This window comes from Trichomycterus rosablanca, chromosome 25, assembly GCF_030014385.1.
Source record: "Trichomycterus rosablanca isolate fTriRos1 chromosome 25, fTriRos1.hap1, whole genome shotgun sequence".
NCBI classification, from domain to species: Eukaryota; Metazoa; Chordata; class Actinopteri; order Siluriformes; family Trichomycteridae; genus Trichomycterus; species Trichomycterus rosablanca.
Window position 1 is genome coordinate 7898565 of NC_086012.1, and position 16627 is coordinate 7915191.

Genomic DNA, 16627 nt, shown 5'->3' on the forward strand with positions numbered 1-16627 from the left:
GGGAGCTGGGAGCAGAGAAATGCTGGATATGACCCCAAGAACACCATCCCCACTGGGCATTTCTTTGCCTCCAAACACGGCGAGTGGAGTTGATGCCAAAGAGCTCAATTTTGGTCTCATCTGACCATATCACATTCTCCCAAGCTTTCTCTGAATCATTCAGGTGTTCATTGGCAAACTTCAGATGGGCCTGTACATGAGCCTTCTTGAGCAAAGGGACTTTGCGGGCACTGCAGGATCTCAATCCATTACTAATGGTTTTCTTGGTGACTGTGCTCCCAGCTCCCTTGAGATCATTGACAAGCTTCTCCCGTGTAATTCTGGGCTGACCTCACCTTTCTCAGAATCATTCTTACCCCACCAGGTGAGATCTTGCATGGAGCTCCAGAGCGAGGGCGATTGACTGTGATCTTTAATTTTTTTCCATTTTTGAATTATCGCGCCAACAGTGGTCTCTTTCTCACCAAGCGTCTTGCTGATGGTCTTGTAGCCCATTCCAGCCTTGTGCAGGTCTACAATCTTGTCCCTGACGTCCTTTGATAGCTCTTTGGTCTTTCCCATGGTGGTCGAGAGATTTGAACGGAAGAAACTGATTCTGTGACAGGAGTCTTTTATACAGGGACAGGACTAATTTGTGTGCCTCATGGGCACATAACCGGTCTGTGGGGGTCAGAATTCTTGCTGGTTGGTAGGGGATCAAATACTTATTTCCCTTAATTAAATACAAATTAATTTATAACTTTTATTTAATGTTTTTTTTTCTGGATTTTTTGTTGATATTCTGTCTCTCTCTGTTAAAATAAACCTTCCATAAAATGATAGACTGTTCAAGTCTTTGTAAGGGGGTAAACTTACAGAATCAGCAGGGGATCAAATACTTATTTCCCTTAATTAAATACAAATTAATTTATAACTTTTATTTAATGTTTTTTTTCTGGATTTTTTGTTGATATTCTGTCTCTCTCTGTTAAAATAAACCTTCCATAAAATGATAGACTGTTCAAGTCTTTGTAAGGGGGTAAACTTACAAAATCAGCAGGGGATCAAATACTTATTTCCCTTAATTAAATACAAATTAATTTATAACTTTTATTTAATGTTTTTTTTTCTGGATTTTTTGTTGATATTCTGTCTCTCTCTGTTAAAATAAACCTTCCATAAAATTATAGACTGTTCAAGTCTTTGTAAGGGAGTAAACTTACAAAATCAGCAGGGGATCAAATACTTATTTTCCCCACTGTAAATACTAGAACAGCAACACCTGAGTTGGCTGCAAATCGATGCAAACCTAGTCTTGCAGCCATGCAAACAAGCAGGATGCAAACAAGCAGGATAGCTTGCTAACTAAAAAATCATTTACCAGCGCTGTAGTTCAATAAAATTTAACAGGAATACTTTTAAAAGGCTCCATACTAACACAGTGATATACAGCTTGACATATTACAGACACTTTGACATGAATTGGGGTTTCAATGATTGATGCAACAACAGCCAGTAAGTGGTTAGAAACATACGTTTATAGAAAATTCAATTCTGCCCTCCAATTCCCTAGCAAAGCACGTGTTAAAATCTTAACCTTCTGGTTCTTTGCCATACGTTGACATTTCCACAGCCACATGCACACTCTTCCACAAGTGAATGTCATACACTAAGCACAGTCAGTAAAAGACTATCACGCTGTGTGAGACATTTCAGATTTCAACAGTAAGCAAAATGTTCTCATTTTTAATTGAACTTCTTGTCTTTCATTTCAATAGATGTTTTTAATTTCAAGTTGGTTTTTTTTTCTCGATTAATTGTGGTTTAAAGATCTAACATAAAAAGACCTGCAAAAATCTGGCTTCCTATAGAGACCCATAGGGGACAAACAATCAGGGTCTGCATTTAGCAGGAGGGCTGAACTAATGACTGAAGAATAATGAAGCATCATTATTATAAATGAACGCAACCACACGCTGATCTTAGTAGTCTCGGGAAGTAATGATATTATTATGCTAATGAACTGCACAGTGTCCAGCTTTTACGGATGTCTAATTGTGCGGATTTTATCATATTTACCAATGAAGTCCCATATGCATGGGCAAAAGTTGTTCATCTTAAGAAATCCAAAGGTTATCATGATTATTTTATATTACTGACAATACTTTGCTGTAACGTGGTAGCAACCGGGCGAGGGCTGGTCAATACCAGTGCTTATCTGCATGACCAGTTTGGCCAATAGAAGAGATGCGAGGCATGCAGGAGTTATCCTTGGCCTTGCCCATGGAGCCCTTATTTCTCCAACTCAGCCTGAAATTTTTTTATGTTGTACTCATCATTTATTCTTCTTTCTATCATGTCCTTGATGGTTCTTGCCTGTTCCATGAATAGCAAACTTCATAACATGTCTTTGGAGATAGTCTTGTACCCTTTTGACTGCTTGGGCTTGGTGATAATAGCATTTCTGGTCTGCTTAGACAGCTCTTTTGTCTTTGCCATTGTGAACAAGGAACAGGGAATAAAAAAAACTGCCATTTGTAATCACTAAAGGCACCATTCATAGGCTAATTAAAGTCATTTGAGCACTGACAAGGTGAGGACAGGTGAGTATAATTTCTAATTACACTTCAGTCTGATTATGTCCTTTGTTTCACACTGAATGAAAGAGGCCATTATTTTTATCCTGGTGGCATTGTTTTCAATTTTGTATAAAAAAAATTTCTGCCAAGTTTCATTATTCGTGTTTTGTGCCTTATTGTATCAAACATATGAGTTTATATAAATCAAAGGAGTTCTATATATATATATATATATATATATATATATATATACTGATTATCTCTTCATCACAGCACCTGTTAGTGTGTGGGATATATTAGGCAACAAGTGACCATTTTATCCTCAAAGTTGATGTGTTAGAAGCAAAATGGGCAAGTGTAAGGATTTGAGCAAGTTTGACAAGGGCCAAATTGTGGTTAGACGACTGGGTCAGAGCATCTCCAAAACTGCAGCTCTTGTGGAGTGTTCCCGGTCTGCAGTGGTCAGTATCTATCAAAATTGGTGCAGGAAGGAACAGTGGTAAACCAGCGACAGGGTCATGAGTGGACAAGGCTCATTGATGCATGTGGGGAGCGAAGGCTGGCCCGTGTGGTACGATGCAACAGACGAGCTACTACAGCTCAGATTGCTGAAGTTAATGCTGGTTTTCATAGAAAGGTGTCAGAATACACAGTGCATCGCAGTTTGTTGCTTGTGGGGCAGCAAAAGGGGGACCAACACAATATTAGGAAGGTGGTCATAATGTTATATAATATTGGACTAATTAAGGTCTACAAGATCATCTGCATAATAGAAGTGGCAGTTTAAGTATCCATTACAAATGTATAGGCATGGTTAACATAAAACCCAGGGGAGGGACAGATTTTCCCAAGACACCCTAACAGTAGCAGCAGTAGTAGTAGTCTGCAGCAGGTTTCAAAAGTAAAAGAACACTTTCTCTGTCCTTTGCATTTGTATACCACAGATAATTATTGAAACAATTATACAAAAGTTTATTTGTTAGAAGTTGTCAAAATTAAAGATGTGTATAAATTATGCAAACTATAGATACCAAGACAGACTAATTATGTTCAACAATATAAAGTTAAACATCATGTACATTTATTGATTATAAGCTACACCTACACTACAGAACTCTACTTTTGATCTATACACTTTCTTACCCACCTGTACCATATTTAATAGACAAAAGGGGAGCATCTACTCACCAGATGATTTGGTTGATGGACAATTCTCAGCACTGCCATGATATAGTTAGTTTGTGTTGCTCTTGTCTGTGGGTATCAGGTGCAGCAGTGTTGCTGTCATATAAAGCCACCAGTGTCCTGGGATTGAAAAGTGTCTACTGATTAAAGACTAGAGGAGGATGAACACACATGAAAAAAAAGAATAGCTGTAACATAACACCTACAACAAGTGCTTGCAGGGTATGTGTTTCTAATTAAAAGGCCAGACAATCCCAAAAATCCTGCTGCTCATGATACACTCGTATTAGTAGAAGACACACTATCATGTCATCACCATGTTAGTTCTGGAGTGCCACCCTAATATCATTGGGTTATTAGGGGTCCTATGCTATGGGGGTCTTATGGGTGTAACTGTATATAGACAAAGTTCATCTGTGTGGAAGGTGTAGCTTATAAAATAATCAATGAATGTACATGCAAGATGTGTTCCTAATGAAGTGCTTTTAAGTAAAGTGTACATAGTAATGAAGTGATGAACAAAACAAAACACATACAAATAAGCACAACTGGTTAATAAAAATCACAGTGTCTCTAATGAAAACTATATTACTCTAGAATACTCCAATTCTGTGTAGCTTCCTAAATCCAAAATCTCACCTACCTTAAAATGTTTTTTGTTTTCTCCTGGCAGGCTCATCCTGATCCTTAAGCAGAAAGCTTATCAGTCTGATGAGTCATTTAACTTACATACACAATACACATGCAGTGCATGCATACTTGCACACACACACACACACACACACACTCATGTATATATGTACATACACTATGCACATTCACACAATTCTGTATGTAACACATATCAAAAAAAGTTGGGATGGGGCAATTTAGGGCTAGTAATGAGGTAGGAAAAACCTAAATAATGATGTGAACTCAAACAAGTGATGTCAAAAGGTAATTGCAATCATAATTTGGTACAAAAGCAGCATTCACAAATGAGTCTTTATGAACAAATATTGGCAGGCAATCATTAAAATGTTTAAAAACAATGTTCCTCAAAAAATGTCTCCCACTACAGTGCAGAATATCATTAAATGATTCAAGGAATCTGGAGGAATGTCAGTGCGTAAAGGGCAAGGGTACAAGTCCAAGCTGAACACGTGTTCCAATCTGTGATCCCTCAGATGGCACTGCTTTAAAGACCGTCATTTATTAATAACTTATATACCACTTATTACTTTGGCAAACCTTTGTCAAGCATTACATTAAGGTGTTACATTTACAAATGCCACTTAAAATTTTACTGTGCAAAAAAGAAGCCTTATGTTTACCATATCCAGAAGCGGCAACAAGTTCTCTGAGGTCTGAGACATCTGGGATGGACCATCACAAAGTGGAAATGTGTATTGTAGTCATAGGAATTAATATTCCAGATCTTTTTTTGGAAGAAATGGATGCTGTGTGCTCCGGACCATAGAGGAAAAGGACCATCCACACTGTTATCAGCAGCAAGTCCAAAAGCCAGGGTCTGTCATGGTATGGGGCTGTGTCAGTGCCCTTGGCAAAGGTAATTTACACTTTAAAATGACATCCATGCATTTTTTTAGCAAGACAATGCAAAACCTCATGCTGCACACACTACAAAGGCATGGCTGGAGAAGAAGAGGGAACGGGTATTGGACTGTCCCCAATAGGGAATGTGTAGAAAATCTTTAAATGAAAAGATGCGACAACAACAACATCTTACTGTGGCAGATGTGTTTGCAAAAGGAATAGGATAATAAATAAAAGTTAAAGTACATGTAGGTACATGTTTTAATTTTATTTGTATTTTCCATACTGTCCAAAGGTTTTCTGATTTGGGGTTGTAAATATATTAAGAAAGTGAAAGGTATTGCAAGCCAATTACACACTAAAACAGGTGCAACTGAACATTTAAACAGCACATTTACAAACCTTCATAAGTACCCTTTAATCACACACTACATATCTCTACATATCTGATTCACACATACAAAAGTTAATCACACACATCCAGCAGATATACACACGCAGTATTCATACACACAAACCAGTGTTTTTGAGTTTTATTAAAGAGAATATAAATAAAAACGGTTTATCCTATGTTTTATTTTTGTTGGCATACTGTATTTCAATTAGGTGAAATCATCAACATGGATACTCACTTTCTTTCCTGACATTTGTGCCTCTTTTATTTATTTATCTAAGGGTCCTGCTTTCCATTTGTGAAGTATTTGCAATTATATTTTCAATCAGTAGTTTCAGCTTGTGGTGCTCAGGTGGCACAGAGATCTATTACGGTAGGCCACCACCACCAAGATCCGGGTTTAGATCTCAGCAGTGCTATCTACACAGACATTTTTTGCTATATCTCTGGGTTTAGTTAAAGCCCTGCAATGGATTGGCGCCCTATTGTATATCATTTCCGCGCTGACCCTGAGCAGGATAAAGAAGCTGTTTGAAATTAATTGAATTTTAGCTTGTTAGCATGTCAGGGGGTGACAAAGTAAACAGATCAACTGATGAGCAACAGTCAATATATAACCACAGTATTCATCAGCATGCTTAAAAATAATCAATAATACTAAATAGGTGTACCAAATGAAATGCTCGGTATGTGTAGTGAAACCAAAACACAGATGGCTACACTTAAATAAATAATATAAAGCTTTCTCTAATAAAAACACTATTACTATTAAATTATTGCTAACAAAAGTAGGATTTAAAGAAAGCAGAATTGCAATGTTGTTCCTAGCCAGTGTTCTCCTGCCTGATTGTCAGGTATAGTGCTATAGTTAAAGAAAACAGATTGGTGGTCACAGTGCTGTGCACTGGTAATGCTGCATTGCAGCTTTCTGTGTACCTTAATTTTTTGACACTGTGTCCTTGTTTTTGTGTTCAAAGATTTTTGCCGTGTGTGTTTCGGAAGTATATTGTTGGAGGTGTTTATATTTTGTGGGGTTTCCTCTGGTTTTTAGAACTGGTTTGTGTTGTTTTATGTCATTTGGTTTTTTGTGTGTGTTTGAGAAATGCATATGGGTTTTGTGTTTAATTTTTGTGTTGTAGTATTTAGTTATTGTCTTGATTGTAGTTGTGGATTTTGATTAGTTTTTTGTGTTTTGCTGTGCATTTTATTTTGTATAAATACAAAATAAAATGCAGTTTTGCAGTTTTCAAATATTGTCAATAACCTTGACACAGAATTTCGCACACATTTAAAGCCATACTCACCACAAAACCTTGAAAGCAGACAGACTAACAGACAACACACATTCACAGTAATACAGACAGAGGAACACACCGACACCCACCCACTCATGGAGGCTGCATGTGCTTTCCCTCTGTAGACATTGGCTGCTCTCACTCGTCACTCCATAAACCTGCTCCCCAACCATCTGGCCCAGGCACTGCATGTGCGCGCCGGCTCACAGGAAATTAATGCGCGCATGCAGAGCACCATCGCACTGCGCAGCGGAGACAAACTCCGACGACAGCACATCACCCCTTTCTCGCTCACGTTTAGAGAAGCCATCCTGGAGCACAATGTAGCCAGCTCCCCCAGCTTTTCATCCCCATTCTCAAAATCATCACCTAAACTCCTTCATTACTGCTGTTCTACTCTTACTGCTGCATTTCTTTCTTTGACTTTCATTTTTTCCGCTATATCTAACTCATTTTAATGACACATTTGTCATGATAAACTACTGTTACTGCAGGGGTTCACAACTTTTTTTCCTTTAAGGCTAACCAATTTTATCAACTTTATCCAAGGCCCATATTTAAGTGATTTATTTTAAACACGTATTCGTTAACAGAAATAAGCTGTGCATAAAAACATTACGAAATCATGAGTTGAGTTCATGTTTATTCAACATCAGAAGATGTCATTTTGGCACAAGGCATTTCAATCTGGTTTGATATGTTGTGATAGGTGACTATAGGTTGTGTATTTCAATGGCTTTCCCAGTCACCAGATCTAAATCATCCAAGAAATTCTATATAAAAATAGAAAAGATTTCCATTGTTTTCATCCATACTATCCCAACCTTCTCTGATTTGGGGTTGCAGACTGAAGAATAAAAATTGCAGTTAAATCCTTTCAAAAGCAAATCTACAACACAATGAAGTACGTAAAAGGTGAAGTAGTCTATGGCCTAATGTGTGTGGATGCACTCTCTAATTATTGAGAGTTTGGTGTGGAAGAACAGACACAAGTTGTCCTGCACAAAGCCCTGACCTCAACCCCATAGAACACCACTGATAAATTTGACTATTGATTGCGAACCAGGGCTTTTTGTCCAACATTAGCGCTTGGACCACACTAAGGCCTCTCCAGAACAGTGGACTCACTGTAGCCCACTAGTAAGACATTTGGTTGAGAACCACTACTCACAACACATGCGATCTATTTACAAGCATCAGTGTTTCTTAAGCATTCTTACAAAATAACCTTTGTTGTTCAATATTAGTTAACTTTTTTGAAGACCAGGCTTCTTTTAGTTAACTCATGACCAGATGCCATGTTTATCACCCCACTGCATTATTTATTACATTATGGCGGGCAGAGCTTCTGTGTTTGTGTGTGATGACCTTGAGCTGCCCCCTGCTGTGATTGTTCATCTGCGCTTCTGATTGGTATGGTCTGCCTTGCCTCCAACCCTGACATCACATATTCTCACTCCAGTTCATCAAAGATAGAAAACCAAAGAGGGAGTGTGTGAGCATGAGTGTGTGTGTGCTCGTGTGTGTCTGTGTAACGCCTTTACTACTTTTTTTCTATACAGTGTTATTACAGTGTGTTTGACCTGTTTGAGTCTTTACTCTTACTGTGTGTGTGTGTGTGTGTGTGTGTGTGTGTGTGTGTGTGTGTGTGTGTGTTTCCCACAGTACTCCCAGATGAGAGATGAGGTGTTTAAGTCTAATTTGGTGTGTGCCTTCATCGTTCTCCTTTTTATCACAGCAATACAGAGCTTACTGCCATCCGCAAGGTATTACACACACACACACACACACACACACAGGGTCGAATTAAGCCTGACTAAGGGCTAATTATTACACTCTATAAGGTAAATAATCAGGTATACTTTATTTGTCATATGACAAATATTTATTTGTCATATTTGTCATATTTGTCTATGAGACCCCTTGTGCAAAGTTACTAGGTAAATGTAATTGTAAGTGCTTGGCATTCCTAAACATCAAACATATTGTGACAGCAAAAGTAAATCCTATTTGACCCGAATTTAATTGAAAACTCTACAAAGACAATTAGTTTTAATGTTTCAACAGATCACATGTATCTATTTTTGCTTATTTTAAATTTGATAGCTGTATGTTTTGACAGGGGTATGTTTATCAGTGTTAAAAAAAAAAATTTAAATAAAGTTTTGTAATCATTTGAGAATTGAGTAATAATTTGTAATCATTTGAGAACTCAATCATTTAATTAATAGAATAAAGTGGAAGTGTTTTTTATTCCTGCTTGATATATTCTGGGGCCAGCTTAGTTTTTATTAGATACCCATGGGGGGATTAAGGAAAAAAGGCTAGGAACCACTCTGGGGCGGCTGCTGTAGTAAAATGCACCTCACTGAGCATCACACATTTTCAGTGGTAAACAGGTCTTGACAGCAGGCAAACCAGCTTAGCATCTGCACTCTTTAACTATGACACTACTGAAGCAGGAAGGTTTCTGAAAAAGGTTGTCCACTCTTCTATTATTTCCTAATTTACTATTTATTAATGTTATTATCAATATATTAATATTGCATTATATTATATTAAATAATATTAGATGCATGTTTATTTATATAATAATAATAATATACACCGATCAGCCATAACATTAAAACCACCTCCTTGTTTCTACACTCACTGTCCATTTTATCAGCGCCACTTACCATATAGAAGCACTTTGTAGTTCTACAGTTACTTGCTGTAGTCAATGCTTTGTTAGCCCCCAAAACCACAAAAAAAAAAAATATCCAGCCAACAGTGCCCTGTGAGCAACGTCCTGTGACCTCTGATGAAGGTCTAGAAGATGACCATCTCAAACAGCAGCAATAGATGAGCGATCGTCTCTGACTTTACATCTACAAGGTGGACCAACTAGGTAGGGGTGTCTAATAGAGTGGACAGTGAGTGGACACAGTATTTCAAAACTCCAGCAGCATTGCTGTGTCTGATCCACTCATACCAGCACAACACACACTAACACAGTGCTGAGAATGATCCACCATCTAAATAATACCTACTCTGTGGTGGTCCTGTGGGGGTCCTGACCATTGAAGAACAGGGTGAAAGCAGGCTAAAAAAGGCATGCAGAGAAACAGATGGACTACAGTCAGTAATTGTAAATGATAAAATGGACAGTGAGTGTAGAAACAAGGAGGTGGTTTTAATGTTATGGCTGATCAGTGTATAGTTATTTTATAATACTACCTGCTTTGCTGTTTATACTATTTTATCCTTGCTATTGCTGTTTTATCCTATATGGCGATGACCCCATGAGGGGTATTATTCTGGGGTGCAGCCATTGCACACACATTTAAAAAAAACTGAATAGCAAGCTTTTAACAGCCGTTTGTTTTTGGTTCTGTCTCTAGGATGGTGACGATGGTGATCCAGTTTTCTGTCCTTATATTGCTACACTGCTGTCTGGTTGTTGTGACAACAGCAGAAGACTACAAATGTCTGCCATTGGCATTGAGAAAGGCATGTTGCTGGGTGAACGAGACATACACAGCACGAAATGTAGTCATCCTTCTCTCTATCCTCATCAACTTTATGGCAGCCATTATTAACATTGTAAGTACAAACACACATACAAACACAAAAACACATGCAAACCAGTGGTGATTTCCCTAAGACTGCAAGGGAAGCTCAGCTTCCCCTAAAATGTCAAAAATTAAATGGTCAAATATGTACAGTTGTGTTAACATTTCATTGACTACAAATGCGTTAGAACATGTTCATCTCGAAGACGAGTTCGTTCAGAATCAGCTACTACTACAGCTACGACTGACTCGATTTTGTTAACTTCTCATACATTCCCGTAGCGTCAATGCATTTGCCCGCAGAAGCTGAGCGTCTATTCACTTCAATGGGACTGCATGGAACTTTTTTTTCATTGCTTCGAAACTCGCCGGTCATTGGATAAATGCCACGATTTTGTCCCGCCCCCGGACGCTGAGCGTCTCTGGGAGTGAATGGAGCTGTGGGCGGGTCTGGACGTGGAGCTTCTTCAAGATGATTGGAGGATCAGTCAAAAGACTGAATCCCGTTTTGATTGACAGCTATTTTGAGATCTACAGCGTCACTTAATCACTGGGAGCTTCAGTCCCATCGCGGATTTTGCGAGTGAAGTCGAAAGACAAACTGCAACCCATTTCTTGGTATTTGCTTGGTGAAATTACTTAACCATTTCCATTGTTCATTGTGTAAATAAAACACACTCATAGTATTTGTTTCAGTTTAACATAATTTCAACATTTCCTTGTTCGAGTTCATACTGTTGGCTAGGTCGGAGTAGCCAGCTAGCAAGGTGCACACGATGGCAGACAATGCTAATATTGTCGACCTGATTTTGGCAAAGCCATTTGATAGTCTTCCTTACGAGGAGAAAGTTAGAATTAAACAGCAGGGCAGATCAACACCTAAGACTGATTTGGTGCAAAAAGTAGGGAAAGGTAACAGGTCTTTTCAGCTCTCCTGGTATGACAAAGTTAGCTGGCTGACTGGAAGTGCTGTGACAAAAAAAATGTACTGTTGGCCATGCCTCTTGATGAAATCATCTCAGGGATCATGTCTTGTCTGGTCAAAATTGGGTTTTGGGGATCTGTCTAACTTTGACCAGGCATATAAAAGGCATGAAAAGTGCAATGAACATGTGAGTGCATGTGCAAGGTTAAGTTGCCTGTGCAGGGTCAGGGTTGAACATGCAATTAATGAAGGTGCTCGCATTCAAGTGGCAAAACATAATAAAACAGTCAAACAAAACAGGGCCTTCCTAAACCGCCTTATTGATGTGACTTCCTTGCTTGGCCAGCAGGAGCTATCTTTTAGGGGGCATGATGAGAGTAGTGAATCATCCAACAAGGGGAATTACAGGGAGTTCACAGAAACATTATCTAAATATGACTCTGTCCTGGCCACACAATTCCAGTCATCAGCTGTGTTTTCTGGTATGTCTAATTCTATCCAAAATGACTTGATCTCTGCTCTTGCAGCCACTGTTTCTGATGAGATCAGAGATTAAATTCAGGCTGCTCCCTTTTTTGGATGGCAGCTGGATGAAACAACTGATATTGCTTGCCGTGCCCAACTTTCTGTCATTGTTTGCTATGTTGATAGTGCAGGTAAAATTCAGGAGCGCTTTATTGTTTTTTTTTATGTTTCAGAGGGGCGAGATGCTCAGTCTGTTTTTGAAGTATTAAATGAAAACATGCAGGGCTACAATTTTAGGGATAAACTTGTGGCACAGATATACGATGGGGCTGCTGTCATGGCTTCAGCCCTCAATGGTCTGCAGGCCAAAGTGAAGGCAATTGCCTCCAGTGCCAATTTGCCACATTTTTCTCCAAATCCACAAAGAGGACATTTTTTCTTGAGTCTGCAGGCTGTTTCAAGGTTGCCCAGAAACGCTCCTACTTGATGGAATTTCACATCACGGATAGTGAGCACTGTGGCAAACAACTATGATTGCCTCCTGCAGATCATTTTATAACATCATTGCAGATAAGACACTGGATGATGACACATTGGATTGTGCCAAGGGTTTTGTAATGAAACTGGAGGATTTTGAATTTGTGTTCATGTTGTACACATATGAACAGAGGACCATGGATGTTCTCTACTGCAAAAAAAGAATTGAGTCTCTTCTTGCTTTTGTCAAAGAGAAGAGTTCAGAGGGGGCTTTCCAAGCTGTTTATGCCAAAGCAGCAGGCCTCACATCAGACCCACGAGATGAGCCCATGAGAAAGCGCCGTCTCTCCCAATTCCAGTATCCCCAGGAGCGCTACAGAAATCTGTACATGCCATCCTTGATAATCTCATGGAGCAGATTCCTCTGCGTTTTTCAAATTTGGAAAGTTTGCGCTTCTTAGAATTAGTCAATCCAGGGAAGTTTGATCACATGAGAGAAGTGTTTCCAGAGGAGGCATTCCAGAGTGTCCTTAAAAGTTATGGCCAATGATTCAGGGAGACTGAGGTCTGAACTTCAAGTCCTGTATTCAAATCAGGACTTACAGGGTAACAGGGGAAAGCTGTGTGATTTCTTGGTTTTTCTAAAAGACATGGAGTTGGACAGTGCAATGCCTCAGCTGTACAAGCTGTTATCGTTAGTGGCAACAATTGGAGCTACATCTGCGGGTGTAGAAAGGAGTTTCTCCTGTTTAAAAAGGTTTAAGTCTTACACCCGCAACACAATGGGCCTAGGCCGTCTAAGCAGCCTAGCTCTGCTGGCCATTGAGAGGACACTGGTCAAGTCCCTGGAAAAGACTTGGTACGATAGGATCACAGGCCATTTTCTTGAAAAGCAACGGAGGGCAGAATTTATGTATAAATAAATTGACAAATTTTATGATGTAAGCCAACAATGAGCTTCCCCTCTTTGAAAGACCAGCAGCCACCACTGATGCACACACCTTTACACTTTTGCAGACAGTACAGTCAGTGAACACTAAAGCAGAAAGTCTGTCCTCATTATAATATTAAACACACCAAATGGTTTGATTCACTGTCTGTTGGTACACATTCACTGCATCACTAGTATTAAAATGATCAGCACATTAAGCCACAGTAGCCATTCTGTTGGTTTGTACTTAACATTACATCCTCTGGCATCAATGAGTCTTGGCAGCCATCTATAAACATAACCATTTGGCCTTCATCAAAGTCTCTCAGGTATTTATGCCTGATCATATCTGCTGCATTCAACCCGTATATTTCAAGTTACTACAGCTGCATTCAAAATTATTTATTTTCTTGTAAATTAGGTTTATTAGCAAAAAATACAGTTTGCAATAAACAAAAGACAAATATAATAAGCAGTTTCTTCAAATAACACAAAATGCCACATTAAATGACTACTGCAGGCTCAAAATGACCTCCTAAACAGAATCCCTCATAGGAGCACACATTTGCAAATCAAGTCAAGTCAACTTTATTTATATAGCACTTTTTACAACAGACATTGTCTCAAAGCAACTTTACAAAATCCAAAAACAACAGATACAAAAACCCCTGTTGAGCAAGCCGAGGGTGACTGTGGCAAGGAAAAACTCCCTGAAAATTACAGGAAGAAACCTTGAGAGGAACCAGACTCAGCAGGGCCCATCCTTCTTGGGTGGCCTGGAGGATACTTTAAATAAATAGGATTTACACAAATCATACAAACACAGAATTAAATGAACTAAAAGTTAGAACTGGCAATAAATAAATAAATAATAATAATAGAGTTATTATTTGGTCTAGTTTTCAATAAAGTCTGTAGTGAGTTCTTCTGTAGCATCATTGTCACGGCAGTCTTGACTTCAATCCTTAACCTTGGCGGGTAAACAGTTTTCCATCAGAATGCCCTTGGGGTAAAACAACATGTAGTTAATAATGTACAATGCTAGTTGAGTAAAACAGTTTTACAGAGAGTTTTAGACTCCGGCAGCCCTAATTATTACAGCATAACTAAAAGGGAGAGCGAGCAGGTAACAAGGTCATGGAGGCTTTCATAAAACATCAGCGCCCATCTCCCCACCATCACCAAACCTGTGTGGTCGGACAAGAGAGGCAGAACGACAGCAACCCAACATCCCTGATCACCACAAGTTTCTATGACCAAGAACCCCCAAGCTCTGCGCCTTTGTCTATACTAATCAAAAAGCCTGAGAAAATAAATATGTTTTCAGTCTAGACAAACATTGAGACTGTGTCCGAATCCCGAACAGAGGCAGGAAGATTATTCCAAAGTTGTGGAGCTTTGTAAGAAATCAGGTGTTGTCGTAAGCACACCTGATGCAACTAAACAAGGACATTATTAGTTGCATCAGGTCTGCTTGAAATAAAACACTTCAAATACCTGGAGTGGCTAGTGGTTTGTTGACTGTGTTACGACCTGGGCTAGGGCAAACACATCCGACGCTCTGGTTGTTTGTGGAGTTGAGCAGCTGGATTCAGGCTGACGTCCCATTCGTCCATTCCGACCCCAGCCTCTGCACGGGACAGCGATCCATTGGCTATACACCTGTCGCAGGAATGACACGAATTAAAAAAACAATACGCCGCCAGTTCGATGGCGTAACAACTGTGACATTTGATTGTGTGTTAGAACTATAGCTAAGTCAAGAGAGTTGTCCAAAAAGTTAAGAGAAGAGATAATTGCCTTGCACAAACAGAAAATGATACAAAAATTGAAAATAACTAAATATTACTAGAGACACAATTGGATGCATAGTTCACAGTCAAAGAAATACTGGCTACCATACCTGGAAATTGCAGAAAGAGCTGCCACCTGATTCAGAGGCAAGTGTTTAAAAACCCTTGAGTAACTGCAAAAGAACTGCAGCAAGATTTGCACAGGAAAGCAAATACATGCAAATGTTTAAAGGTACAAATGTGTGAATTTGTGTGTGAAGAAGAGACAGTAAGTTGTGATGAGACTGCTTTTGTTGTGTTTTCATGCACTGCAAGCTTCTGTGTAACCAAAGTCAAATTCCTTGTATGTGTGAGCATACTTGGCCAATAAAGCCTGATTCTGATACTAAACACTGAATGTCTTCATGCCTGAACTCCAAGAAATCCACCTCTACGGAACTAAAAGCACAATAAAAGTCAGCTCCAATATGCTTAAAATCAAATGGATATAGCAGAGATGTTTTGGGATTGTGTTCTGTAGAACAATGAAACAAAACCGGAATATTTCAGGCCTGAAGCATATGCTAAAAAGAACACCCAGCCTACAGTAAAGCATGGCAGTACAAAATTTAAATACCTTGGCTCCATCATCAGTAGCGATGGCAACACCCTTCCTGATGCCCAAGCCCGGATCAACGCGGCATAGCTGAGGTGGCGCCAAGTCACAGGAGTGCTTTGCGACCGCCATATGCCTGACCATCTCAAAGCCAAAATATATAAGACCGTCGTCCGCCCAGTGGCCCTATATGGCACCGAGTGCTAGCTGGCATCTGTAAAACATGAGCAAGCCCTCCATGTCATGGAGATGCGGATGCTCAGGTGGAGTCTGGGGCTAACACGGCGGGACCACATCACCAACGAGGACGTCCGGAAACATCTGAGCATTGCCCATATCCAAGAAAAGATGAGAGAGGCGAGGCTGTATGGACACATCATGCGGAGCAAGGCAGATTCAGTGGCCCGAACAGCCCTGCAACTGAACCCTCAAGGGCGCCGGCCAAGGGGGCGACCAAAGATGCGGTGGCTGGATCGTAACAATGTAGACATGAAGATTGTCAACGCGGCCCCAGAAGACATCTTAGATCGCGCCATTTGGAGAAGACAAGTGCACAAGAGCGGACCCTGCACTGCGGGATTAACGCCAGGACAGAGATGTTTGCAAAATAGCTTGTATTGCATGTATCAATAAATAGCCTTTCTTTATTTACAAAGACTTGTTGTAGTATATTTTATTCAATTCTATTCACATCACTATAATACCTTTTAAAGTACAAAGGGTTGATTTTTTTCTGACTGCAACTGTATAACTCTTTGTCAAGATGCTCCCGTTTGCATATCAGAAACACAGTTGAGAATAAAGCTTTGATTAAATACCTCTCTAATTTCCTTCGGGATCAATAAAGTATCTATCTATCTATCTATCTATCTATCTATCTATCTATCTATCTATCTATCTATCTATCTATCTATCTATC

At 39.4% G+C, this 16627-nt stretch overlaps 1 protein-coding gene across 3 annotated transcripts in view; it reads left to right on the top strand.

Annotated features, from left to right (window-relative positions):
* adcy8 (adenylate cyclase 8 (brain)) overlaps positions 1-16627 on the top strand; it is a 110537-nt gene that overhangs the window by 64399 nt on the left and 29511 nt on the right. For 2 of the 3 annotated variants that reach the window (XM_062988177.1, XM_062988178.1), the window contains exons 8-9: positions 8634-8734; positions 10352-10553. In XM_062988177.1, coding sequence (XP_062844247.1) covers positions 8634-8734; positions 10352-10553 — 303 coding nt within the window. Of the gene's footprint in view, positions 1-7093; positions 7292-8633; positions 8735-10351; positions 10554-16627 lie in introns of all 3 variants that reach the window. The other variant, XM_062988179.1, reaches the window with a different exon arrangement.